Genomic DNA, 27,525 nt, shown 5'->3' on the forward strand with positions numbered 1-27,525 from the left:
AATGTTATGTATAAGAATCCATTGCTAAATCCAAGGTCACAAAGATTTGCTCCTGTATTTTCTTCCAAAAGTTTTATAGTTTAGGCTCTTATAATTAGGTCTCTCATCCATTTTGAGTTGATTTTTATATAGTATGAAGTGGGTGGTCCAACTTCATTTTTTTGCATGTGGATATCCAGTTTTGTGAGAACCATTTATTGAAGAGACTGTTCTTTCTTCATCAAATAGTCTTACCAACCTGTTAAATCAATTGATCTTAGATGTCTGGGTTTATTTCTGGACTTTCAAGTCTATTCTGTTGGTCTGTCCTTATGCCAGTACCACACTGTTTTGATTGCCATAATTTTTTATAAGTTTTGAAATCAGAACTATGAGTCCTCCCACTTTATTTTTGTTTTATTTTGTTTTTTAAGATTGTTTTGGCTATCTTGGGTCTGTTGCAATTCAATTTGAATTTTAGGATCAGCTTGTCCCTTTCTGCCAAAAACTTTTGGTGTTTCTTATGTAAATAATTATGTTGTCTGCAAAAAAAAAATTCCCTTCTGATTTTTAAACTTCCTATTTCCTTTTATTATTTTGCTGGCAATACCTCTATTGTTTTTAAGTGTTAGCAGTGATGATGGGTATCTTGTCATGCTCATCTTAAAGGGAATGCATATAAATGTTCTCCAAAAGCTTAATATTTGCTGTAGCTTTGGGGAATAAAATATCTATGAAATAAGGAAAATTTCTTTCTGTTGATAGCTGGATAAAAATATATGGTAAAGCAATTAAGTGAAATATTGATAGACTCTAAGTGGTAGGTGTATGGATATTAACTTTTTTGTATGTTTGAAGATTTTCATGATAGAATATTGGGAAGAGGGTCTCAGGAGATGAAAGTAGAATATCTTTTTCCCAGTAGAATATATTAGATTTGCAGTTTATGAAATAGAGCCAACATAGTATCATAGAACTGCCTGGGTTCAGATCCCAGATTCTTGACTTACTAACTGTGAGATCTTGAGAAAGGTACTTAACGATCTGTGTCTCAGTGTCTTCTAAAATATCAAAATCATAGTTATAGTCCTCTAAAATATCAAAATTGTATTATGAGGATGGCTGGATAGCTGGTTGGTTGGCTCACTCTTGGATCAGTACTTGGCAAATATTAAATTCTATATGTGCCAAGTATTTGCTTAGCATAACTGAAATCTGTACATTTAATTTTAAGAAATATATATTTTGCTAGATTGTGTTTTAAAATTTCATTTTCTTTAAAAATATTTCATAGTTAAGATGAGGTCAACACTAGTTCTGGTGAAGGCATGATGGGAGAGAGGTGTGTAAGGAAAGTTGGAGAAATGGACAGGTGGGGAATGAAAGTAACTGATTGTGTGCATTTGAATAACAAGTTCACCCTATAGTTGATTAGCCTTTTTTTAAACATTGTGCTGCAAATATGCTCTAAATGTTCTGTTGGAAATATTTTATATAGCAAAAGAAAAGCACAAGTTACCATTCATTGCATAAAACATCCGTTAAATTTCTGTAGATCGACTTAGAAGCTGAGAAGGTGAGCACTGTAGCTGGCATTGGAATTCAAGGTACAGATAAGGAAGGTGGAGCAAAAGGAGAACAACAACCCATTAGCTCCCCTTGGGATGTAGTTTTTGGATCATCAGGTATGTAAACTTTTAATATTAAATGTAAGTAAACTTTGCTTAATAAAAGTAAGATTTAAAAATATTCTTGAGATATTCATTTAGATTAATTCTATTGCTAGTTATTTTATACTTTTATATCTGTGGCTTGGAGTTTGTTAATTGTGTAAAAAACAAAGGCAGTAGTAATACAGAGTATATATTGTTACATGGACTACAGTATATATTATATATTACATATATTTTATACATAAGGTAGAGTATATATTATTCTAATTTAAAGAATTTCATCTTAGCTGCATCTTCCAATTAATGTAGTTCTGAATATTCTTAAATTGAAAGGATTATAGTTTCAGAACTTCAAAAGATTATTCATGAACTATACCACTTCACAGTGTTCTTATTTACTCTAATTTGAAAAAGAAATCAAAGAGGCAATTGCTTTTTCTTTAGACTTTTAAAATTATTTTATCTTTGGGGGGAGGTCAAACAAAAAAATAAAATAAAATTATATCATCTTTATGACCTTTATTATCTATATTAAGTGACTAAAAGAAATCTGGTAAGTGCTTCAGGAACTGTTAGGAGGGGGGAAAAGGAAATCCGGGAGTGCTGTTGTTAGTGCTCTTATTTTTTATTGGCCTTCTGTGTTACTGAGATGATTACATACCTAAAATCAAATTAATGAACAAAGGAAGAATATATTGAAAATAGAATGTGGGACTAAATGGTAGATGTGGTCTTAATATATTTAAAGACTGCGTAAGTACTAGCTTGATTGAATGGCTTTACATTTGAGATAATTTTCTGTTATAATGCCAATTTGGTTATGATTCAGAGACCTTGCTTTTTTCATTCTGATTAACTTTTATATAAAGCTTTTAATAGTAATAAAATAAATGAATGATCTTCTGGTACTACCTGCATTTAATATATTTAACTTAAGTATTTTTTGTAAATTATTTTTGAAAATTCCACTTTTGAAATCTTATGTTCTAAAAAATTATGGGTTGTTTCATAGGTCACCAAGGTGGGTGGTATAGTGGGAGCAATGCATCCCAGGTCTAGGCAATAAGGGGATACCTCATACGTAGAGAATTTTGAAATAGTAATAAAATCAATTAAAACGCAACCAATCCCTTTTATCATGTAGTAGCAGTTCTAAAGAATTTCAGGGCTAAATCCCCACCAGGACTTATCATTCCTTCCTCCTTGCCTTTGATAACCACTGAGCTATCAGACCATAAATCTTACAGATGGGAAAACAGTCTGAAAATATCTATCAATAACTTAGTCAAAGTAGATGAGAATTGTTGCCTTGGTATGCTATTACCATCTCTCAAGGAAGAAAAAAGTTCTGCCCTTAACATGTAAGCCCCCAATGATTTATACCCAGTAGTTCATGTAGTAATTTAGTTATTGATGTTTACATTTTGCAATATACAACCTTTATCTACTGTATATGTCAGTAATTGCCACAATAATGCTGCATAAGAAATCATTCTAAAACGCATACAAACCTAAACCTTTATTTCTTGCTCACATATGGACTTGGGGGTTCAACTGATAAAGGCTGAGCTACTCTGGGTTTTGTTCCAAGCTGTTTCTTAGGTCCAGATCGGGTCTATTTGTTAGTCTACTTCCTTGGGCCAGTAGCTGTCCGAGACATATTCTTCTTTTGACAAAACGTAGGAGCACAAGAGGGTAAGGCCTGTTTCACACATTTAAAGCCTTTGCTCATGTCATATTTGCTTACCCACTGTTATTAAAATAAATCATGTAAGGAAGCCCAAAGCCACAGGATATGCGCTTTACCTATGATGAGGCCATGGCAAGGGTGTGGAGATACATATTACTTACAGATGAGTGAGGAATTGAGAACAATAATTCAACCTGTCACATATATCAGAATTTACATTGCTTAAAAACAGGATGTACTTTACTGGATGCTTTACTAAAAGAGATCTACTTAAGGCAAAGTAGTACTTGAAATTTTTTCCAGACTAAAATTTTTTCACTCATACTTTCTGGCATGGAATTTCTGATTGTTTATCTCTGTATTGAGCATACACCCAAATTGCTGTCCAAGGAAAATCTTGACCCTATTGACAAGTACTCCCTTAGGTTCCAGCTGGAGTGGTGATTTGAGACCAGTATCTTTGTTAAGCTCAGTTTTTATGAAAGGAGGTGAATCCTATCTTAGCTTAACAAATCATGGCTCTACATTTAACTTACAGCTAAAAGTATCTTCACTCCAGGTACTTGGCAGAAGGAGTAATCTTGAATCGACATAAGCTCGACCTTGTAGAATGCTAGCTAAGAGAAAATGGTTTTCAAGCACTGGGTGAAGGACCTACAATCACAGTGACTACTCTAGTCCAAGAACTTTTAGCCCTGGGTTATATACCAAGGTATTGGTAGTTAGGCTTTATAAGATATTTATAAATTTCTGGGTATTCCCAGAAATTCTGTTTCAGATTTGGGGAAATTGGTCAGATTCTGATCAGATTTTCAAAGTGATATTGTACCCCAAAATGTTTTAAGAACCACTGCTTTAAATTGCTCCAAAATTTTATCCTCGATTAATGTATACTGTTAGAATATGGAGAAATTGGATCATAGAATATTTGCTCTACTTACAATTGTTTTTACAAATTGTATTTTAGCAAGATGTCATTCATTTAAAAATATATCAACACATATACGTATATCATATTTATTTATATTTGTATGTGTTTCGTATTTATTTAATCAAAACTCAGCTTTTTGGGACTTGTTTTTATTATAGGGATTTGCTGGTAGTTACTATATTAAAAATGCCTCTGATTATCTGCTGGAGAAATGTTTTTCTATTCTCTGTATTATGGATAACTATACTTTTTTTCCTGAGTATCAGGTTATTTCTTTATTGTCATGTTTGTTTTTAAGCTCCTGGGTAGTTTACTATCATAACTTTGTTTGCATTATTGTGTTAATTACTGGAAAACATAGGGACAAGTTTATCCTTAGCAAAGTAAAATGGGTAACATGACATTCATTTCATGAAATTAACATGGCTGCATCTTTCTTTTGTACCCTTATTTACCTTTTGCTTCAGTTTTCTTATTTCAAATTTATATATGTCGTTAAAGTTTATTTCTTTGTAAGCTACCTGAATCATTTGTGAAATAAAAGTAGAAGTAAATAAATAGCATACAGTCCCTCTTTACTGAGGTGATTGGGTCTAATAATTGGTCTATATAGGAAAAAACTTTTAAAGTTGGGAATCATAAGAAATCCCAAAATACTATATTTTTATTTAAAATGTACCTTTTTAAGCCAGTCCTTTGAAGTAGAAACAAAGCCTTTTCTTTAAGCAGCTGTGGACACTCTTTCTTTCATCACCCCAAATACATCAATTTATTTTCCTTAAAAAGTGCTAAGAATTTAAAAGCACTTACAAAGAAATCTGAGGGCTGAAGTCCACTAGGTTTTTATGAAATTTTTTTTCACTCACTCTTTCAAATTTTCTTTTTCTCACATAAATCAACAACAATTGACTTAGCTACCTGCCTTTTAGTGAGTCTTTCCAAAGTACTCAACTTTATTTTCATAGAAACAACTTTTTTGTATTCGTATTATAGTGGTTCATAAGTATTTAATTTACATAATTATACAACTGATTTAAACAGATGTGGGAATAAACACAACTTGAAGGGGATAGTGGCTGAGAAAAATTGTTCTCCTTTTAAACACTTATGTGTTTTAATATTTAAAATCTTTTTAGAATATTTCTGAAATTCTACATAGTTAGGAATGTGAGAGAGGATAGAATTGTCAGGAGGAAAATATGAAAAATAGATGTGATATTTTTATATAATGGGCTGCTGTATAGTGCAAATAAACAGACCACAGATACATCCAGCAGCATGGACAAATATCACAAGGAATCTTTTGAGTGAAAAAAGTTACAGAAGAAACCTACAATATGATTTCTCTTATAGGAAGTGCAATAGCATTTAAGACAAAATAAGCATTGAGAGATCCATTCAGATACAGTAAAATTAAAAAGTAAGAAGAATGAAAAACACAAATGTTTAGATTAGTGGTTCCTTGTGGGAGTAGAGGAGAGGGGTATGATCATAGAGGGATACAAGAGGTTTTCAAATGTTCTCTTTCTTAAGCTTGGTGTCTGCACGTGGGTGTTTAGTTATTAATATTTAAACTTTATGTATAACATGCATTCCATATGCATATTTAATTAAAAATTAAACATTAAAAATAGATTAGGTAAAGAGAATGAAAACAAGGATAAATACACAGTTGACTATATACTCGCCACTTCTATTCAACATAGCGTTGGAAGTCCTAGTCAGAGCAGTTAGTTAAGAAAAAGAAATAAAAACCATCCAAAGAGGAAAGGAAGAGGTGAAATTGTTTGCTGGTGACATGATCTTATATATGGAAAACCCTAATGACTCCACCAAAAGACTGTTAGAAGTGATAAATAATTTAGTAAAGTTGCAGGTTACAAAATCAACACCAAACTCACTAGTGTTTCCATATACTAACAACAAACTATCCAAAAAAATTAAGAAAACAATCCCACTTATAATAGCATAAAAAAGTAAAATACTTCAGAGTAAATTTAATGAAGATGGTGGAAAAATCTGTATGCTAAAAACTATGAACTGTTGATGAAAGAAATTAAAGACAAATAAATGTAAAGATAACCCATGTTCATGGATTGGAAGAATTAATACTGTTAAAATGCTACCCAAAGTGATCTATAGATTCAATGTAATTTCCATCAAAATTCCAGTGTTACTTTTCATGGAAATAGAAAAAGCAATTTTAAAATTTGTGTGGAACCAGAAAAGATCCTTAATAGCCAAAGCAGTCTTGAGCAAAAAGAACAAAGCTGGAGGCATCACACTCTCTGATTTCAAAATATATTATAAAGTTATTATAATCAGAACAGCATGGTACTGGTATAAAAACAGACACATCAACCAGTAGGATAGGAGAGAAAACCCAGAAAATTTGTAGTTAATTGGTTTTGGACAATTTGGTCTTGGTCTTCTACCAGGAATACACAATGGGGAAAAGACAGTCTCTCTAATAAGTGGTGTTAGGAAAATCAGATATCTACGTGTGAAATTGGACTCTTATTTCCTGTCATATGCAAAAATCAACTCTCAAAATAGATAAAAGACTTAAACGTAAGACCCAAACTGTAAAGCAACTAGTAGAAAAGCTCCATGACATTGATCTGGGCAATGCATGATTTCTTGGATAGGACTCCAAAAGCACAGACAACAAAAGCAAAAATGGACTAATGGGATTGCATCAAACTAGAAAACTTCTGCACAGCAAAGGAAACAGAGTGAAGAGACAACCTACAGATTGGGAGAAAATATTTGCAAACCATACATCTGATAAGGAGTTAATATCCATAATATATAAGGAATTCAAACATCTCAATAGCAAGAAAACAAATAGGCTGATTAACAAATGGGCAAAGGATATGAACAGACATATCTCAAAAGAGATACAAGTGGCCAATAAATATATGAAAAAATTCTCATCTCTAATCATTAGGGAAATCCAAATTAAAACCACAATAAGATATCATCTCAAACCTGTTAGAATGGCTGTTGTCAGAAAGAAATTATAGTAAGTGTTGATGAGGGTGTAAACAAAAGGGAACCTTTGTATACTCTTGGTGGGAATGTCATAGCCATTTTGGAAAATAATATGGAGGTGCCTCAAAAAAACTAAAAATAGAATTACCATATGATCCAACAATCCCACTTCTGGTTGTACACCCAAAGAAATTGAAATCGCAAGGTCAAAAAGGTATCTACACTCTCATGTTCATTTCAGTAGCCAAGATATGGAAGCAACATAAGTGTCCATCAATGGATGGATGGATATATAAAATGTGGTATATATATGCAATGGAATACTATACAGCTTTTAAAAAGAAGGAAATGCTGTCATTCATGACAACATGGATAGAACTGGGGGACATTATGCTAAGTGAAGTAAGCCAGGCACAGAAAGACAATACTATATGATCTTGCTTATTTGTGGAATCTATTCATAAAAGAGTTGATCTCCTAGAAACAAAGTAAAAAAGTAGTTACTAGAGGGTAGGGTTAACGGGAGAGATGGGAAAAGGGCAGATGTTGATCAAAGGGTACAAAGTTTCAGGTAGACTGGAGGAATAAGTTTTAGTGATCTTTTGCACTGCATGGTGACCACAGTTATCATAATGTATTATATATTTCATAATTGCTAAAAGAACAGATTTTTAACATTCTCACCACAAAAAAAATGGTGAGTTGGTAAGTTGATGGATATGTTATTTAGCGTTATTGAATCTTTCTACAGTATATACATAGATCAAAACATCACATTGTACCCCATAAACATAAACAATTATTATTGGTCAATTAAAAATTTAAAAAGAAATCTGGGAAAGGAACTTGAAATAACCTCTGATTATTTTAAATATATATGTAAATGCATGTATATATGTATGTTAAATATTGAATATTTAACCTATTTTTGTCATTACAGTGATAAAGGCATAAAAATAATTAACATAAAGTGATTTTTACAAAAGTGAGTTTCATCTTTGTTCATTTTTCTTTTTGATTGTTACTCTAAATATGGTCATAACTTCATCATACACTAAAAATAATTACTACAGTAAATTCATTTTTTCAGCAGTTACTTTGCCATGTTTCTAAAATGTGTATCAGGTCTGTGTTGACTCTGTTCATACCAGACAGTAACCTGAGAGGTGTTTTATCATAAAGGTCAAAACCCCTGTCAGTATCTAAGTAATTTAGACTTTATCTGATTTTGAATCATTTATAGAAAGGATAATGTGCCAGAATCCCATTAACCTTCCTTGGCCCTTTAATCAGCATTTTCCCTAGATAGAAGTTTAGCTGTTCTTATACAACCTTTAATGGTTGAAATCCAACTATTTAGTATGCTAGTCTGATAATCTCCAGTGTTGGTACTTGTGCGCTTAGATAATATGTTTTTCTGACTTCCATTAATATGCTATAAAATGCTATAAAAATATTTTTGTTTTAAAAAAATCAGATACAGAAACTTTTGAAGGATATATTTGATGCAGTGTGACCAGTAGTTGTATCTTTATGTCTAAAATTTAAGAGAAAATTCTTATACTATCTTATCACATTGACTTGGTGTTAATAAGATTTATTTTTTAGTCAGGTTATTGAGGTTTAATTTACATAAATTTACCCTTATTAGGTATATAATTCTGAGTTTTGACAAATGTATATACAGTCTTATAATTACTACTACAATCAAGATACAGAATATTTCCATCACCCCAAAGAGTTCTCTTACGGCCCTTTGTTCAGTCTCCCCTCACCATCATCACACCCACTCCAGCCACTGGTGACGGTGATCTCTTTCCTGTCCCTCACTGTGGACTTTTATGTCTGGCTTTCTCCATTTCGTGTAATGCTTTTGAGCTTCATCTCGGTTGTTCCATGTATCAGTGGTTTGTTCTTTTTTACTACTGAGTAGTGGTCCATTATCTAACTATATCACAATTTGTTTTTTCATTCATCAGTTAGACTTTTAAGGTATTTCTAGTTTTTGAGTTATGAATAAAGCCTCCATAAACATTTGTGTGCGGGTTTTTTGTGGTAATATGTATTTACTTTTCTTGGGCAAATGCCTAGGAATGAGATTGCTGAGTCATATGGTGAATGTATATGTAATTTTATAAGATACTGCCAAGCTCTTTTCCAAAGTGACTGTTTTCTTAGAGTCCCAAATATTTGTCCAGAGTCATTGCTTCTGCCTCAAGAACTTTCTCTAACATTTCTTATAACACAGTCTGCTGGCAGTGATTTATTTCTCTTGCCTTTTTTCTGGTCTGAAAGACTATTTAGCTTTCATTTTTGAAAGTTATTTTTGCTCCATATATAAGTCTGGATTGACATTTTTTTCTTTTAATACTTTAAAGGTGTCACTCCATTATCTTCTGGCTTACATAGTTTTCCACAAGAGGTCTGCTTTAATCTGTTCCTCTGTTCCTTATATGTAAAGTGTATTTTTTCCTCTGGTTGTCTTCAAGATTTTATCTTTGGTTTTCAGCAGTTTGACTGATAGAGTTATCCTGTTTGGAGTTCTTGAATCTATGGTGTGATGTTCTTCATTATTTTCAAGAAACCCTCATGCTTCAAATATTTTTTTCTGCCCATTTCTCTCTTTCACTTCTTTATGGGACTTCAGTTATGTTAAATTTTTTATATTATATCCAGCAACTCTTACATATGGTATTCTTTTTATTTCACTCTTCTTTTTTTCATTTTGTGTTGGTTTGGTAATTTCTATTGATTTATCTTCACTGATCTTTCCTCAGCTGTGTCTAGCCAACTGATGAGCCTGTTGAAGGAATTATTCATCTCCAATATTATGCCTTTTTATATAGCATTTTTATTTTATTCTTTCTTATAGATCCATCTCTCTGCTGAAATTCCCCGTCTATTTAGGTGTGTTGGCCACAGTTTTCTCTAGATTCTTTAATCATACTATGCATAGTTGTTTCAAAATCTGTGTCTGATAGTTCCAAATTTCAGGTCATCTCTGAGTTTGATTCTGTTCATTCCTTTGTCATTTGAAAATGAGTAGTTCTTTTTCTTGCTTTTATGTGAGTTTTCTCATTGTTTATTATGTGTTAATCATCTTGTGTAGAATTATAAATAAGATTTATGCCATTATTATGGGAAATTAAGTCAATGTGGTCAGAAGCTGAGCTGGGCCTGGGTTTTATTATTGTTTGGTTACCATCAGTGCAGCAAATTTTTCCAATCCCTCTAGATAGGCTGCTGTTGCCTCCTGACTTTGCCTCAGTGCAGGGGCCGAGGTGCCGGGCAGTTTTCTCAGTGGTGGATCCAGCCTCAGTCTTAGGAAGACCCAGAGTTCCTGGGCCTCAAGGAAAGGATGTGGGGAACTTTTTGTTCCTGTTCCTCCTCTTTCTAGCAGCTAAACCCTTATCTTGTGTCTGTGATTGGTTTGGGGAGTGCTCTGCTTCTCCATCAGAGTAAGACCTCTACTTGGTGTCAGTAGAGAATGTTTTCATCTGCCCTTCCCCCAGCTGGAATTGATCTTTTCCTGTGCCCTGTGGGAAGTGGCAGACTTTGCTGCTGTCTGTCTGGCTTAAGGCTTTGCTTCATAGGAGCTTTGGAGACTGTGTGGAAACAAATGTATTTACACTGATGGAGGATTTCACAGATGCTATTAAGGGGGTTCTAGTCATAGTTGCTTAAAATAACACAGAATTTTTAAAAGCTGAATTTCAGGTAATTTTCATTCTGTATTTTGTTGATTTTATTACTGTTTCTGAAACTTTTTCTCTAATCTTTGTTGATAATTATGAGGGGGTGTGCCTTTAAAAATACTTCCAAAAACTTTTTAGTTTTTGGCATTGTCCTTTGTTAAAAATTTTCAATTTGTGTGCACTCTTAATTTAAAATTGAGATGTTCATGATTACCACATTCTTGTTAGAAGAACAAAACAACTATTAATGGTATAATACCCCTGCTCAGTGATGCAGCTGTGTGCTTGAGAGTCCAAACTCCAAGATGAACAGTATAAATTATTAATGTGACTATCATTAGTTTGACAGATATTATAAATGCCAGGACACCTTTTTTTTTTTTTTTTTTAACTCATTTCGTTTGCAAAAACAAACTCTTCAGTGCTCAGTGAAACGATTGAACAGGGTAAAAACTTCTTGAGAGGTGGTCTGCCAAGGTGGATATGAGAATGGACTCCAGGGGGTTTTTAGTTTCACATGTTAGTAGTTGTGTGACTTTGGACAAGTTCCATAGCCTCTTTATGCTTCAGTTTCCTCATTTAAATTGAAGATACAAATAATACCTAGTACCACCTTAAAGGCTTATCATGAGAATTATGAGAATTAATATATATATAAAGCCCTTAGAACAGTGCCTGGTCTATAGAAAGTACTATGTAAGTGTTTGCTATAAAATAAATTCTGTCATAAATCTCACAAAGATGCTGATAGTCTGAACCAAACCAAAAATGGGAAGGCAAGGGACTAGAAAATATACTTTTAAGAGATTATCCAACCATAGACCATTCCCAGGGGCTACAGAGAGAGAAGGGCATAAGTGTGAACCTAGCTACATATCCTGGAGGAGGAAGTGATGGGTACATTTGATCAGATCCCTATTTTTGATCACACACAAAAGTGTAGTAGGGTGCTTGATCCCAGAGTTAAGTCCATGGGTCAGAGGCAGAAGAAAGGGAGAAAAAGTGCCAAGCAGAGAACTGGAAGAGCACATGCTCACTTCCGTAGCTCTTTCATTCCTATCAAAACATCAGTAATCTGGAGTCAGTCACTAATGAATTCATATACCAGGTGTAGCTGTGTGAATTTCAGCAAATTAACCTCTTTGAATTTTAATTTCTTTATAAAATGAAGATGATGATAATAAGACTTCTTAAGGTGTTAAAAGAAATAATCAATGTAAAGTGATTAGCTCATTGCCTTAAATGTAGGAAGTTTCCTGGGTGGTTATCATTATCATCACCATCCTCATCATTAATTGGTATGTAAAATCCCAAACACCTGAATCCTGACTTGACACAGCCTCTGTTTCTATACTTTTTCCTCCTTCCTCAGGTATCTAAAGGAAATAAGTACAGAGTCCAAGAAACAAATGCTCACACTTTATTACTGTGAAGATTTTGCCTTTCTATAGTAATCCTGAGCTGAACTAGTCTGACCTGTTTAGAGAACTAGATAATGGAATTAAATTTGATTTTTCACTCAGATACACACCAACATAGCACTCCTTTGCCAAGACAGAGCCTCTAAAAGCAGACTAAGAAAAGCAGATGTTTTTGTTCCTAAGACTTAGAGCTAAATTTGCCCAACTCATCCTTCCCAGATTTTCTTAGAGTAGGACATTCATGTGAAAGAGAAATAAAGAAGCTGTATTCGGGTGGGAACAGGGTGGCAGACCAGTTAGGAGGTAATCCTTGCAGTAATCCTTGATGGTGACTTGGGTCAAGGTGGCGGTGGTCAGAAGTGGTCAGATTCTGGATATATTTTGGTTTTTTTGTAGAGCCAGGGTTTTGTTCTGTTTGCCCAGGCTGGTCTCAAACTCCCGTGCTCCAGAGATTCTCCCATCGTGGCCCCCCAAAGTGCTGGCATTACAGGTGTGAGCCACCATGCCTGACCAGATTCTGAATGTGTTTTGAATGAGGAGGCAACAAGATTTGTTAATGGATCATGTGTGACGTGTGAGAGAAAGGAGGAATTAAGGATGACTCCAGGTTTTATGACCTGAGAAGCTGAAAGGATGGAGTGCTTTTATTTTAATTTTCTTGGTCAACCTTGCAGTCTTTTTACCTACAAGGTCTTAACATTGGCCAGGCCTGACTTCTTAATGTAGATAAGTTTTAATCTATGGTTATGTCCCTCGGTAATGATTCTTGGTATAAAGGGCTTATACATTTCCTGTTAAATTAACCCTTAGGTGTTTTGATGTTTTTTAATGTCATCCTAAATTTTGTTTGCTGGTATAAACCAATAAATAAAATTATTCCTGCTTATTGACCTTATACCCAAAAACATTACAAAATTCATGCATGAATCCTAGTAGTTTCTCTGTAAAATTTTAAGATTTTCTATGCACGTAATTTTGTCATCTTCTAATAATTACAGTTTTATTTCTAATCTTTGGGCTTTTTGCTGCTTTTTCCTACTTTGTTGCACAAACTAGGCCCTCTATATGTGCTAAATAGAAGTGTTTGATAGTAGGTATCTTTGTCTGATTTTTATTCTTGGGGGAATGTTTGCAGTATTTCACTATTATATAAGATGTTTGCTGTAGATTCCATTGTAAATATTCTTTGTAAGATTAAATAAGTTGCCTTCTGATCCTTGTTTGCTGAGTTTTTATCAGGAATGGAAGCTAACAAGCTTAAGAGATGTTGAAAGACTTTATTTTTATGTGTCACTTTAAAGTTCTCAGCCCTATCAGATCCCAAATCCTCTTCATATAATAAACTTTATGAAAAGTCTTCTTTACCATACCTAAAATGAAATTCATAGATCATATAATCCACCTATACTTACATATTTGTAAATATAAAGAAATAAGCATAATATATAATAAAATAATGTGTTCATATGTCAATGTTCTGGCATGACTGTACTATCATACAATATATTACCTATCAAATAGCCAAAGCTATTTTTAGGACGGATGCCAGTCCCATTCAGAATCATTGTTTTAGGGAATGATGGCACAGGTTCACATTTATAGCAGACTTCTTTGATTAGTGATGAATCATTGGTACTGTTAGGAAATACCAGTCGTCATTAGGATAATTTTAGGGCTTACAGATACAATGACAAAAAAGAGAACAATTCTCTTGTGATATCTAGGGGAAAGTTTACTCATTCAACAAATATTTACTGAACATTTGCCATGTGCCAGGCACTATTCTAGATGCTGATAATAGAGCTGTGAGTAAAACAGCTATGTGCTGGCCCCTCAGACCTTATGCTCAGTAGAGGAGAAAGACAGTAAAGCAATAAATAAATATGTAACGTGTAAGATAGTGATAAATACTACAAAGAAAAATCAAGCAAGGTAAGGGGCTAGAGAATAATGGGGTATTTGCATGTGTGTTGTATCAGGTAGAGTGAGCAGGAAAGAAACTTGTACAGACACCTGAGTAAATGCTAGTATCTGGAGATGTGGTTTCTAGGAAGGGGAAGGAGGGAGCACGCTTGGTATAGAAGTTGAAGAACAGCATATAACATGTACCAGGAACCAAGTTAGGCACCATACTTACGTTGTCTTACTCATTCTTCCCCAAAATCTTACGAACTGAGTGATGATAATCCTCATTTTACAGATGAGGAAATTGAGGCACACAAATTAGAAAGTAATACAATTAGAATTCAAATCCAGACCCAGCTGGTTACAAAGCCAAGGAATTAGATGAAGAAATGCTTTCCGGAGCCCTCTTCTTTTAGTGTTTTATCACAATTACCATAAGAATAATTTAGTTCCATTCTGAGAAATGGGAGAACTGGGTAGAGGACTTGAATACATAATCATTTACAGTTCTTCGTGTAGCATTTTAAAAATATTGAACAAATAAAGGCTTTAGAATTTTGTGAATGGGAAACATTCCAAATTAAGTTAAAATGAATAATAATATTCATTTTGTAGACTTTCTATGGCTTTTGTTTGTACTGCCTACTGAAGTTTTTGTTTTGTTTGTTCATTTCCTTAGTTAATAATGCCATTGACTAGGCAGAGACATAAAACTCAGTCTTTTTCATTGGTTAATGCTAAAAAGTGTATAATCTTAGATTTATGGTAGATTTAACACCAATCAATTCTAAAATGAATGCTTTCTTAGGTACCAAATATCATCTGTTGGTAATACATGCATTGTTAATATTCATAAAATTAACAACAGATTTAAGTAGAAGACATTGTGTCACACTTTTTACCCTCATTGATGTCTATTCAAGAGCTGTTCAGTTTGTAAATGTATTTCTATTCCCCTAATACAACATACTGTAAAATTAAGATCCAGATTCATTAAATAATAATAATGGCTAACATTTGACAGTTGCTTCCTCCAAGCATTATTCTAAGTGCTTCACATGCTTTGAGCCTTTCATTTGGGTGTCAGTATATCTAAAATAACAGGGAATATTTTATTAGCTAAAGTTTTCTATTCATTCTAGTAGTCTCAGATCGTGGCTCTAGAATAACTGAAGGAACATTGTAGTATGTTGAAAGTTAATTATGGAAAGCTTTTGACCTAGTTTTAAAGTGGTTAAGCAGAGACTGAGTCCCCAGAATATATGGACGCCAGTGTCACTTTTGATATAATTTATGTTTACAAACATATCTGAGTATAAAAAAGTAAAGTAAAATAAATTACTTTTTTTAGATTTTATTGGATAGCAATTAAGAACACAGAAAGAAGCAGCATGTGAAATGGTTCAGGGCATAGATTTTTCTGTTGGGCTGCCTGGGTTCAGATTCTAGTTCCTATGTTTAACAGCTCTGTGATCCTGGGAAATTACTTAACCTCTCGCTAAGCCTCAGTTTCTTCATCTGTAAACTCGGTCTGCTAATAGTACCTATCTCCAGGGGCCTTCAAGAAAGTATGAGTGACAATTTCTATAAAGTACTTTGTAGCATTTGGTAGCCACAATTTATTGAGAATCATCATCATCGTCATTTTTTTATTGTTAAATTAAAAGATACTAGAAAGTAATATAAGTTAAGGGAAGAAAAATTTCTTTTGGACACAAAATACTTGAAGTTAAAGGAAATACAAATAAGATAGCCTTTTACGAAGATATTTCTTTTAGCATAAGATAATGTCTGACCAAATTATTTTAGTTAAAATATCTCAATTACTTTTTCCCCCCCACATGTGAAACAGAGACATTTACTGAAGACAAAAGTGTAGAAAGTATAGTCCGCTCTCAAGATGGTAGACAGCGGACTGCTCTAAAGGAGGCATCAGCTTCAATTTCTTTTAAAAGTAGCTTTGGAACATGTTTTAAATTAAAATAATTGAAGAGTTTAAAAGTAGAATTAATTTGAGAAATAGAGCTTTGTCACATTGTAATAAGTTGTGACATCGGTCTCTTAAAAAATAGGAAGTTAATGATTTTAGCAAATAAAGCTATATTGTAATAATACTGAACTCTGACTTTTGTATGTCAGGTATATTTTTTTGAAAAAGAATGGATTTTTAAATAGCCACTTTATGTCTCAGTCTCAAATCTAGTACTATGGTGTCAATACATGTTTCTTAAACTCTTAAAATATACAGTTTCTTCATGGAAATTGTTCAAAGAACCTATTTCTAAAGCTTATATTATAACTTAGGTGGTTAGCTCTAGATATTTAACTAGCAAAGAGTCTCTTTGGAGAATATGTGTCAGCCAGTTTCGTCTGTCACATAAAATAAGAAATCAGATGTTTAAAGAACATTGTGCCCAAAGATGCAGAGGTAAGTATTGCTATTAAGACTACTTTGGATTCCTTTGAAATTGTCACAGGTAAATTACGAATCTAAAGAAATAAACCACTCACAAGGAAAACAAAATTTTCAAAAACCATTTAAAACATTGCAAATATTGTTTTATTAGATGATTTATAAACATACTGTTATCTTCCCTGAATTTAAAATTTTGAAACAATTAGAGTATTTCTATTAACCAGATATGTATATAATAATGACTGTTTATTTTTATAAAGGTTCAGAAGTCCAAAGAGATGACATTCTGTGGATTGCCATGGCAGGCACTCATCAGATATGGGCACTCCTACTGGACTCTGGCAAACTGCCCAAGAAAAAGTAAGTGGCAGCATCTCTCCTTGAGTAGACTGTACTACTTGGAGTTCACAGAATTCTCTTTCCCAAAGTCACCATATCCACACAGCTCCCACCATACTAGTCAGGATATGCTAGGTTATGCTACCATAGTGGACAGCCCAAGTTCTCAGTGGTTTAAAACCAGGCTTATTTCTTGCTCACTCACATAGGTTCACTGGGGAGCGCTATTCTGCTGCCCCAGCTGATGAAGTAGCCACTGTCTGGAGTTTGCCAGTCATCCTGGCAGAATGAGAGAGAAAGAGGTGGTAAGTCACTCACTGGCTCTTAAAACTTCTACTCAGAAATGACACATATCACTTCTGCTCACAATGCATCAGCCAGAGTAAGTTTTATGGCCATACCTAACTTCAAGGTAGGTAAGAGCAATCCTCCTGAACATCCAGAAGGAGAACTGGGAATATTTTGTGCCCCTTATCTTCTAAGACATAGCTCAAATATGTCCAATCATTCATTCAAATAGGTGAGCACCACATAGCAGGGTGGTTAATAACTCAGGTTTTATAGTCAGGCCTGAGATTGAATCCTGGCTCTGCCACTTACTATCTGTGTGAGTTTAGGAAAGCCACTTTAACTTCCTAAGCCTCACTTTCCTTATTTATATTATGTCATAGGCTTGTTTTCAAGTCAGAAGAGCTCAGCATAGTGCCTGGCATATACAGTAAACATAGGTGGCTTTGCCACCACTGTTGGCACTATAAAGATGAAAGGTTAGTGTCTATCTTTTCCATAGAGCCTTTCCTCTTTCCCCTAACACCCTAGGCAGATGTGACCATCCATACTCTTCCCTATGACCTCACTGTACCCGGTATAAAGTTACATCACTACACTGATAAGTTTGCCTGCCCTCTCTCTCCCTCCCTCTCTTTTTGATTGCACTTATTTTTAACTATTCCTTCCTACTAGACTGTTAAAGGAAGGGACCATGTACCTAGCACAGTATCTGGGACATAGTAAGAGCTCAGTAAGGGTTTGCAGAATAAATAAATGAGAGAAAGTTAAACCAGAAAGGTTGTCAAATAACCATAGGAACTGGTCATCTCAGTTACCTTTGTCAGTAGAAAGGAGCAGTAATATAGATAATCCAAAATGTCAGATTTTCCAAATAGTGTGTATATGCGTGCATGTTGCTTTGGAACACATTTATGTTTTATAACATTTAATCATTAACAAATATTTATTAAACACACTGTATGTGAGGCACTACGCTAGGCAATAGAGATGAAAATGATATGCTCACTATGTTAAGGATAAAATGAAAAGATGTGGTTGCTGTCCTCAGTGGACTTACAGAGGAAAAATCAGATCAGCAAGCAATTTAAAAGTAGTGTGTGTAAAAGGAATCACTGCAATAGTGCCTTAAATTAAAATTGTTCCTTACATAAGTAAGAGAAACACCCAGTGTCACTAAGGTTTGAGGTGTCAAGGAAGGCATCCTGGAAGAGGCTGCTAAACTAAGCCCTGACAGAGGAGTGGGAGTTAGGGAGAGTGGGAGGTTTTCCAGGTGACTCTAATGATGTCAGCAGAAGCCAGATCATGCAGTGCCTTGTGAGTTCTTCTAAGAGATTTGGGCATTCTGCAAGCCTTTTAGAAAGTTTTAAGCTGGGACCTAACATGATCAGATTTGTGTTTTTGAAAGAATGTTGGCAGCACTCTAGTGGGACAAGACTGGACACAGATACCATTGAGGAGGCTATTGCTATCATCCAGGCAAGAGATAATAATAACCTCAACAGTGAGGTTACCAGTAAGATTTTGGTGAGGCATAATTATAAATAGCAAACAGAAGTAACAGAGGTTGCCAGAATATGCTGCTCTGGGTGATGGCTGATTTGAACATAGATGGTCAGGAGCTCCCTAGATTTCCTAAGAAGTAGAGCTGCCACTGTCATTCATAATAGGAAAATGGTCCCTCAGGTAACATTGACCTGCCTCTTAATTTTAAGGTTATATTAGCTTTATTTATTACTGATCTTCAGTTGGTAATGACCCCTAATGTTTTAAAAGTCACTGTTTCTCACTCTTTTTTATTTAATTAAGGGAACTCCTTTTTTAAAGTGCTAAGACTCCTTATAGTAATTACTTTTCAGTTTATTTGTTTTGCATATTAGTTAGTATATGTATTTTTCTAGCTAGCTTATTTCTATAAATTCCTTGAAAAGTGGCCATATTTTATACATGCTATATGCTTTTGCCTGTCCCCTGCTTCCTGCCTAACTTAGCATGAGGAACATAACCAATAAGTGATGATCCTGTTAGACTTTTGCATGTTGTACCATATTTGGAAATGATATACATGTAGTCTTTCATTTTGCATCCTAAGTCAGCTTCTTCCCTTCCCTCGACATAACACAATACCATGTCCTCCTTACAATCCCTCTGGCATAAACTCAGAAACCAAGGTGTAAAACTTTTCTGCATTATAAAAAGAATCTTTGCAATAGTCCTTTAAATAGAAATTTCTCTGCTGTATATAAGAAATTGATTTGTACAATTGATTAGTTAAAGCAGCATAATCATCCAATAGCATTTTCTTAACATGGTGATGCCTGACCTGACTATCTTTCAGAAACTATTCTTTAGTTCTTTTTGCTAGTCACAAAACATTTTTAATGAAAATTTAAGCTTTAAACTATCAAAAGCTACATGATCTTTTTAGTTCCCTTTTAGAATCTAATATTATTAATATATTGAAGCCAAGAGGAAGTCAAGAATGTGGGAAAATAGCTATGTCATCAATATACTGATTTACCTTATAATTCTAACCTTGTCAGGGATTTCCTGTCTGGCCTTTGAGAGTAGTTTCGGGTTTGTGTGTCAAAGAAAAGTAGAAAGGTCCCTACACAGTGGCTAAATAAGTTAATGATTGGAAAAATGACAGTGAAAGCTGACTCGCACAATTTAACTAGGCTAAGATCACTAGTTTTGTTTGTTTGTTTTTTTCCAATGTTTATCACTTTTGATTTGATCATTTACATTCATTTATTTAATAACTGAATTGTCAATATACCACATGTTGACTCTACCTATGAACTTGTCTTTTTCAGTGAGTTAAAAAAAGGAACTTGCCTTCGGTTTGCTGGAAGTGGAAACGAAGAAAATCGAAACAATGCATATCCTCACAAGGCGGGTTTTGCCCAACCTTCAGGCCTTTCTCTGGCCTCTGAAGATCCCTGGAGCTGCCTATTTGTAGCAGATAGTGAGAGCAGTACAGTGAGAACCGTGTCGCTGAAAGATGGAGCAGTGAAGCACCTCGTAGGAGGGGAAAGAGATCCCATGGTAATGACAGTCACTCCTGCGCAGTGTGCTCAGACACTGACCAAGCTGGCAATTTCCTGAATTGTTTAAAGTTAATAAGATTTGAGAGAAATCATTCTTGGCCTATCCATGAGTTAAAATGAAAGTCAAACCAAAGTAAATGTGAATATAAAGAAACACAAGTAACAAACCATCTCAGAAAAGTAAATTGACACTACTTGATTGCATATAAATGTTGAGGCTTCAGGGAGAAAGGGAGGATGAAATATTGATTATTGGAGAGAAGAGAAAAGTATAAATTAGATATTGGACAGTGGGGTGGAAAGAACATCCAACCAGCAGACCTAACCCCTTCCTGACCTGACATGTGACTGTTGTGAGTAAAACTACAAAGCACCACAAACTAATACGGTTCAAAATTCTATATCATTTTTTTCTAATCTAAGTACCCAGGCCTATTTATATGAAAACCAGGCCTTTTCCCCTTTTAACTTAAATAGCGTATACAACTATCTTAATTTTCACTTTATATTCTAACAAAGCACTGTAAAAATTGTAATAACTGCTGTTTCTTTCTTTTTTAAAAGAATTTATTTGCTTTTGGTGATGTTGATGGAGTAGGAATCAATGCAAAGCTTCAGCACCCCCTTGGAGTAACGTGGGACAAGAAAAGGAACTTACTTTACGTGGCAGACTCCTACAATCACAAGGTGAGTCTTGATAGAATTATAATACATAATACCTTGCTTTTCATATGTGGTGTTTAAAATGCTGCAAGATCCATGAGCCTCCTACAACTGCCACTCTAAAACATAGAGAGGAATAACAGTCCTTGAGGACTATATGGCAGCTTGTTCTGTTCTTTTCTTGGTCCTTTCTTTGCTCAGAGGTTATGATGATACCCTGAACCAGGGAAAGCACCAAACCAATTCTGCTATCTGTGACCAAAAGTTGGGAATTGCAACCTGTCAGAGCTGCTTAGTAACATATTCAGTAAGTAAGAAGGCAAATGGCAGGGAAACTGATATGTCAACTAACAAATGAACATTTTTGAGCTGTTGGGTAGTTGCAGTGCCTGTTAGCAAATAATTTTGTTTTCAGCAGCATTTCCATTTTTGTCAGTTTAACTGTTTCAATTTTATTGGATTTCTCTTTTTTATAAAAATTAGTGGATAATAAATATTAATACAGTACTTTGTGATGAGAGACCATAAATGTAATATAGTTGAGATGTAACTAGCAATCATTACATTTAGGAAAGGTAGCAAATCCTCAGGCGACACTTAGATGCTCATGAGGAGAAAGTTCAGTTGTGAAAGTCTGTCCCATTGTGAAGAAAAGCATTACAATTTAAATTTTTTTAAATTCCAAAAATAATTTTTGAAAGATTGCTTCTAGAAGACAGGATATAACTAGGGGTTTTACATAGTTTTTAGCTCTTAAAATAGAGTCTCCCGTTAAGACTGATTTGAACGTTTGGCTTTTCAAGAAACTATGGAAATATCTGTTCTTTTTGTGAGATTTACTGTGAATACTAATGGCAATCAGAAATTCTCTAATTTGCTTAATACTACACCCTTCCATACTATAAACATGAGATCTTCAGATATATAAATTTTTGTTCTTTTTTAGATTAAAGTTGTGGATCCAAAAACAAAAAGCTGTACAACATTAGCAGGAACTGGAGACACAAATGATGTTATCAGTTCCAGTTTTACCGAGTCAACTTTTAATGAACCAGGAGGCTTATGTATTGGGGAGAATGGTCGGTTGTTATATGTAGCAGACACCAATAATCATCAAATTAAAGTGATGGATTTAGAAACAAAAATGACTTCTGTGGTAAGTAATCTTAAAGTATACGTTAAAGGCTGTGGTGTTAAGAATGATAACTGAGATCCTCACAGCACTGACAGAGGCATTTGTGGGTAGGCCATCTCCAGCATGGTAGAGTGGATGCCTCTGTTGTGGTTTTGGTATCCAGATCAGCAGGACTGCTTCAAGGATATCCTGTTATGCTTAAAATAAAAGTTCCATCTGTGCTGAGAGTTTGAGAAAGATAATGGAAGCTGGAGAGAATTTGATGAACCTTCAAGAAAAAAAGAGAGAGTAGTCAGATCTGGTTTTAAGTGTGTGGACATACTGACACACACTACATACGTATACCATGTATGTAGTACCTGTAGCTTTTTGTTTCTATTTTTTCAGTGATCCTTTGGTTAATGTGTAGTTTTGTTTCCCATGGTGAGTCCATTACCAAATAATCTTCCAAAGGAAGCATTAGAAGCCACATTTCTCAAGACGTTGAAGACAAATTGGAAGAAACTTACATAAGTTACAATTAATTTTTAAAGCTACAGACATGATCTTTTATAGAATTTTCAAGGAGAAATGTCTGTTACAAGCTACCTCTTGATGTATTACTTTTACCAGAAAAAAATGCAAGACCTTTTTTCCTGGAAGTCTACTAATTTGCAAGGTATATGTTTTAAAATAAAAAACACAGGTTACTATCATAACATGTGTCATTTCTCTTTACATAGATCTCTGACATGATGAATAACAATGAAAGTTGTTGACAATGAAAGTTGTAAGAGAATATATATCTACTACATTTAAATTTATAAAGTTTTGTTTTAATTTCCTGCCATTTATAACCATTGGATAATTAATTTAATTCTGTCTCATTCGTAAGTCTTGGTAATTTTTTTTTTTTTTTGCTAAGATGAACTATGTTTCTGCACATACAAAATAATCTTTAGAGCATCTAAGTAAACACATTCTAATTCAGACTAGAATGGCAATTAGTTTCATTGATATAGGCTTAACTTTTCTACTAAAGTCTAAACATAAGCTCTCTCACTCTACAGTTTCTATACAATACTTGTGTTTTAATAACAGTTTTTCTTATTTCCTAGCTTCCCATCTTCACATCTGAAAATGCTGTGGTAGATGGCCCATTCCCAGCAGAAAAACAAAGGACATTACCCAAACTGCCTAAATCCGCTCCAAGCATTGGGCTTTCCCCCATGACTGCCTGTCCCGGCCAGACTCTTCAGTTCAAACTAAGATTAGAACTCCCGTCAGGAGCAAAGCTAACTGAGGAAGCACCTAGTTGCTGGTTTCTGTCAGCTGACGGTATGAGAATAATCTGCAGATGCAAATATTTCATAAATTCTCGATGTTTAATCTAGTAATTTTTTTCATTTGTTATGTGATATTTTTAGTCTAATTGGGCAAGATTTGCATGATTCTGTGAAACAATGAATCCAGATCTGACTCCACTTTAGCAGTTTTCTTTAGTCTTCAGGATTCTTACCTCTCTTTTATTAAAGAACAGTGCAACTCACCAGAAGTTACATGTCAGTTGCCAGCACTATTTCTTAGAATATAGATTTTCTTATACCTCTTCCCTTTATTCTAACCTTGTTCTTCATTCTGTTTGTGTTCCCAGAAAGACCCTTTTGGAGTTAAAAAGTCTGAAATAGAGAAATAAAGTGGAGCCTTCTTATTTGATCTTTTTCTATACCTCTTCCTTCCAGTCCCCTGTATGGATTTCTCTCTTCTGTGTATATGAATCACAGTGTGAACTAGCTCCTTATTTCATTAATGGTGATAAGTAATAGTATACTGCTTGCCTTGAGGTAGTGTTTTCCATCATCCCTATCATAATGGGCAATAATTTTAGAGTGAGATATTAGTGGTCCAGAATGTCTAAATTATGATCTCTTGTCTCTAATGATCTTCCTCTGATCTAGTCTCCCACGCTCTTTCACACTTTCTCACTCAAGTTTCCGTTTCCTCCCCAACTCCTCCTCCCTCATTCCCTCTCACACACTTTTCTTTTATATATTACCCAAATCCTAGCTTCATGCCTTTTTACCTTCATACGTTCTCAGGGCAGCAGCTACTGGCCTGCAACTATTAACTCAGGGTCCAAACCAAGAACAAAGAGATCTTGATATACTAGCTGGGAAGAACTGCTAGTTAGAGTTCGGGAGGCTGGTTCTGGGGTGATTGACTGAGCCTGTGGCGAAACAGCCCTCCTTTCCCTCCCCAGAAGGGAGGGGGCTGACCACATAGTACTAGGATGTCTGGAGCTTAGTCGACAAAAGAGTACTCAAACCCTGGCCACTCCACAGCCTTCTGTAGTAGGTTCAGAGCAAGTCCTAGACTACCAGTTTAACTGTTCTGTGTCCATAAAATCTGAAAGATTGCATCAATTGGAAATCACTAATTTCATTTCTCTGTGTAATTAAATAGCAGTGTATTGATATTTAAACTGGGATGTTGACAAATTAATGTGCTTATTTTAACTCTGCATTGTCACACACTAATTAATATTGGTATATTGGGATATAAAATATAGGTAGTATTAAAGGAAAGTGAAGTAGATTGTAGGGAAAATACTTAGCTATTTTATCACTTGTGTTAGATATTAGCTCCATTTTTATTGTATAAGGGCAAAATAGCTTTCAGGCAAGAATCCTAATAATTTAGGGTTTTTGAAAATTATTTATTTTATAGAGTACGTTTGTACACTTATGGTTAAATGACATTTTCTCTTCTTGGCTGGCTATTTAGAAACAGAAACATTTATTTTTAACTCAATTTTGGTCTGTATCTTAAAGTGGTTAGAATATGTGAAAGTTTTAAGCCAAAAAAAGGCAGCATAAAAGTACCAACATACATTATAACTTCACAGATCGTATGTGTGATGTATATGAAAAATATCTAAAGAAACATTTTCTGTTTTATTTCTAGATTTGGACATATTTTAAAATAGCACCGTTTATTACTTGTTTGACTTAAAATAGAAGTTCTCTACTAATCTCTTTAGCAAAATCAAGCATTAAATAAAAGATACTCCTGTCCAGGAATAAGCAAAGAAGGCCAAAGAATTTTAAAGAGAATTTTAAAAGAATTGTTTAAACACTTCTATATAAAAAGCTCTGCACTTAACTCTTCAGATTCTTACCTTTTACCTTCTCCTTACTCTTATTTAACATGTTTTTCTCAAATTTGATTTTGCAATCAACGGAATATTAGAAGCAATAAGCTAAAGGAGACATCGAGAGGACTGATGGAGGCAGGTACTCTGAGTCTGGTGACTCATCCTGAGAACAGAGGAAAGAGACAGCAAAGCTAAAGAGTAGACGTGGCATTTTATCACCACTCAGTAGATGGCCCAGGTTTTGTACAGATGCCCCGTCTCTGATGAGTCGTTGAATTATGTTCAGTGTACTCTATTAAAGACACATTCCGCAAATGCTGGCTCTTGATATCTGCCACCCTCTTAGGCTGAATGTCAGTGGAAGTCTGTCCTCCCTCCGCATGGCATGTATGCTCCTTCTGAGAGAAGGCTAGAGATAAATGAAGACATTTAAAGAAAATTTTAATGTTAGGCTTAAAAATTTTTAGTGGCTTATTAGATTTTTGTTATATAGATAATCTGTGTATTTAAGTCTAGGAAGAATTTTATGTATTAAAACGAGGTATATAAAATCTCCAAGTATTTATATTGTTTGAGCCCATGGAGAATTTATATGCAATGGTATGTGCGTGTTTCTAAAGAAATCTGTGGATTTTTTTTTTATTGCTATTTTTGGATATTCAATAATTCATCATTAGAAGGTCACTAAGAGTTGTACATACATTTGTATTCCCTAAAGCTTATTTTGTAAGTTTTTATGTTAAATCCCTGAAGACTTTTATCTGTTTCATAAAAATGATCTGTTTTCTTAAGTGTCCTGTTTATTTCTAAACTTAATGGGTTTCATTTGTAACTTTAGAGATTAGGGTTCTATAGCCATATTTGTAATATTCAGCTTGATTTCAATAGAACTAAATCTATAACTTATTTTACAGTGTTCAAACAAAAGAAGAATTATAATAATTAGATAAAATGGTCTTCAAAGTGGGAACTTCTCATGGGTGGTCGTTATATCTTATTTATATTGTATTTATGTCCTTCCCACAGAACACAATGCCTGGCACTTAGAGGCTTTTGATAAATATTTCTTGATTGAATTAATAAAATCTTCATGAGATTTTTCTGATTTCCTCCTTGTCTTCTTACAAAGTCTTAATAATTTACTTTTTTATTTTCTAGGCAATGAATGGCTTCTTCAAGGGCAGATACCATCTGGAGACATAGAGAACATTTCCAGTCAGCCGACAATTTCACTGCAGATTCCTGCTGATTGCTTGTCACTTGAAGCCGTTGTATCTATCAGCGTGTTTCTTTATTACTGTAGCGCAGATAGCAGTGCTTGCATGATGAAGGCAATTTTGTTCAGTCAGCCTTTGCAGATAACTGATACAGAGCAAGGTTGCATGGCTCCAGTAGAGCTCAGGTATGTGTTCTAGCAAGCTAGCTGGCAACCCGTCGCCATGGCCCCCACTCTCCGTGCTTACCATTACTGTAACTTAGGAAAGAAAACTATTTCTGCCGCTGGATACCAAGACACCCACTGCGCAGTTCTAGCATTGATGTTAAAATAAAGCTGTGCTCCTTACTTTTTTATTGTAAACAAATTCCTTTGTTCTGGCTGCATACTAGCTAAATCATTGATCATCATTTGGACCATGACATTGTAATCTATGCTGCAGTTTGGCACAAGACTGAAGTCCACACTATAGGAGAGAATATTATCATAAGATAATTTGCAGTGACTACTAATAATAGTACCAGATATTTCAGCTAACTTTTTCTACCTTTATTAATAGCACACATGAATGTGTAAATTTCACAATAACTTTAGACAGAACTTAAGCTTCAGTCCATGGTTGTGTAAGGACACCTGCTATTCAAGGCATAAGGTCTGTTGTAAGCCAAAAAAAGAAGTTTTTTCATCACAGTATAAGTTTAAAAGAGTGCATGTGTGGTAAATATTATCTTTAGTCTTTTCTGTGGTTGTCTCAGTTGAGATATTTTTAAGAGAGTTTTGATCTATTTTTATCATAAATTATTTGTTTTAACATATTATTAATGCCTTATAACTTTATATAGATAAAATTGAACATAGACCCATTCCTTTAACTTTGTTTTTGAATGAACACATTCTTACCAGGTAACTAATGAGTCCCCAGAAATATTATGACTTTTAAGGAAAAAGGAAGTTAGGGACACATTACTGTCTGTGATAAAGAATTTATTGTTACAGC

The 27,525-nt window shown here is 34.4% G+C and overlaps 1 protein-coding gene across 1 annotated transcript in view; it reads left to right on the plus strand.

The window, feature by feature from the left end:
• NHLRC2 (NHL repeat containing 2) overlaps positions 1-27,205 on the plus strand; it is a 49,185-nt gene extending 21,980 nt beyond the window's left edge. Inside the window, exons 5-11 of the mRNA XM_069460237.1 lie at positions 1,535-1,664; positions 16,965-17,064; positions 20,148-20,379; positions 20,946-21,068; positions 21,991-22,200; positions 23,277-23,496; positions 26,471-27,205. Coding sequence (XP_069316338.1) covers positions 1,535-1,664; positions 16,965-17,064; positions 20,148-20,379; positions 20,946-21,068; positions 21,991-22,200; positions 23,277-23,496; positions 26,471-26,727 — 1,272 coding nt within the window. The 3' untranslated portion in view covers positions 26,728-27,205. The remainder of the gene's footprint in view (positions 1-1,534; positions 1,665-16,964; positions 17,065-20,147; positions 20,380-20,945; positions 21,069-21,990; positions 22,201-23,276; positions 23,497-26,470) is intronic.
• Positions 27,206-27,525: the final 320 nt, after the last annotated feature.

The sequence above is a fragment of the Eulemur rufifrons genome, chromosome 28 (genome assembly GCF_041146395.1).
Source record: "Eulemur rufifrons isolate Redbay chromosome 28, OSU_ERuf_1, whole genome shotgun sequence".
NCBI classification, from domain to species: Eukaryota; Metazoa; Chordata; class Mammalia; order Primates; family Lemuridae; genus Eulemur; species Eulemur rufifrons.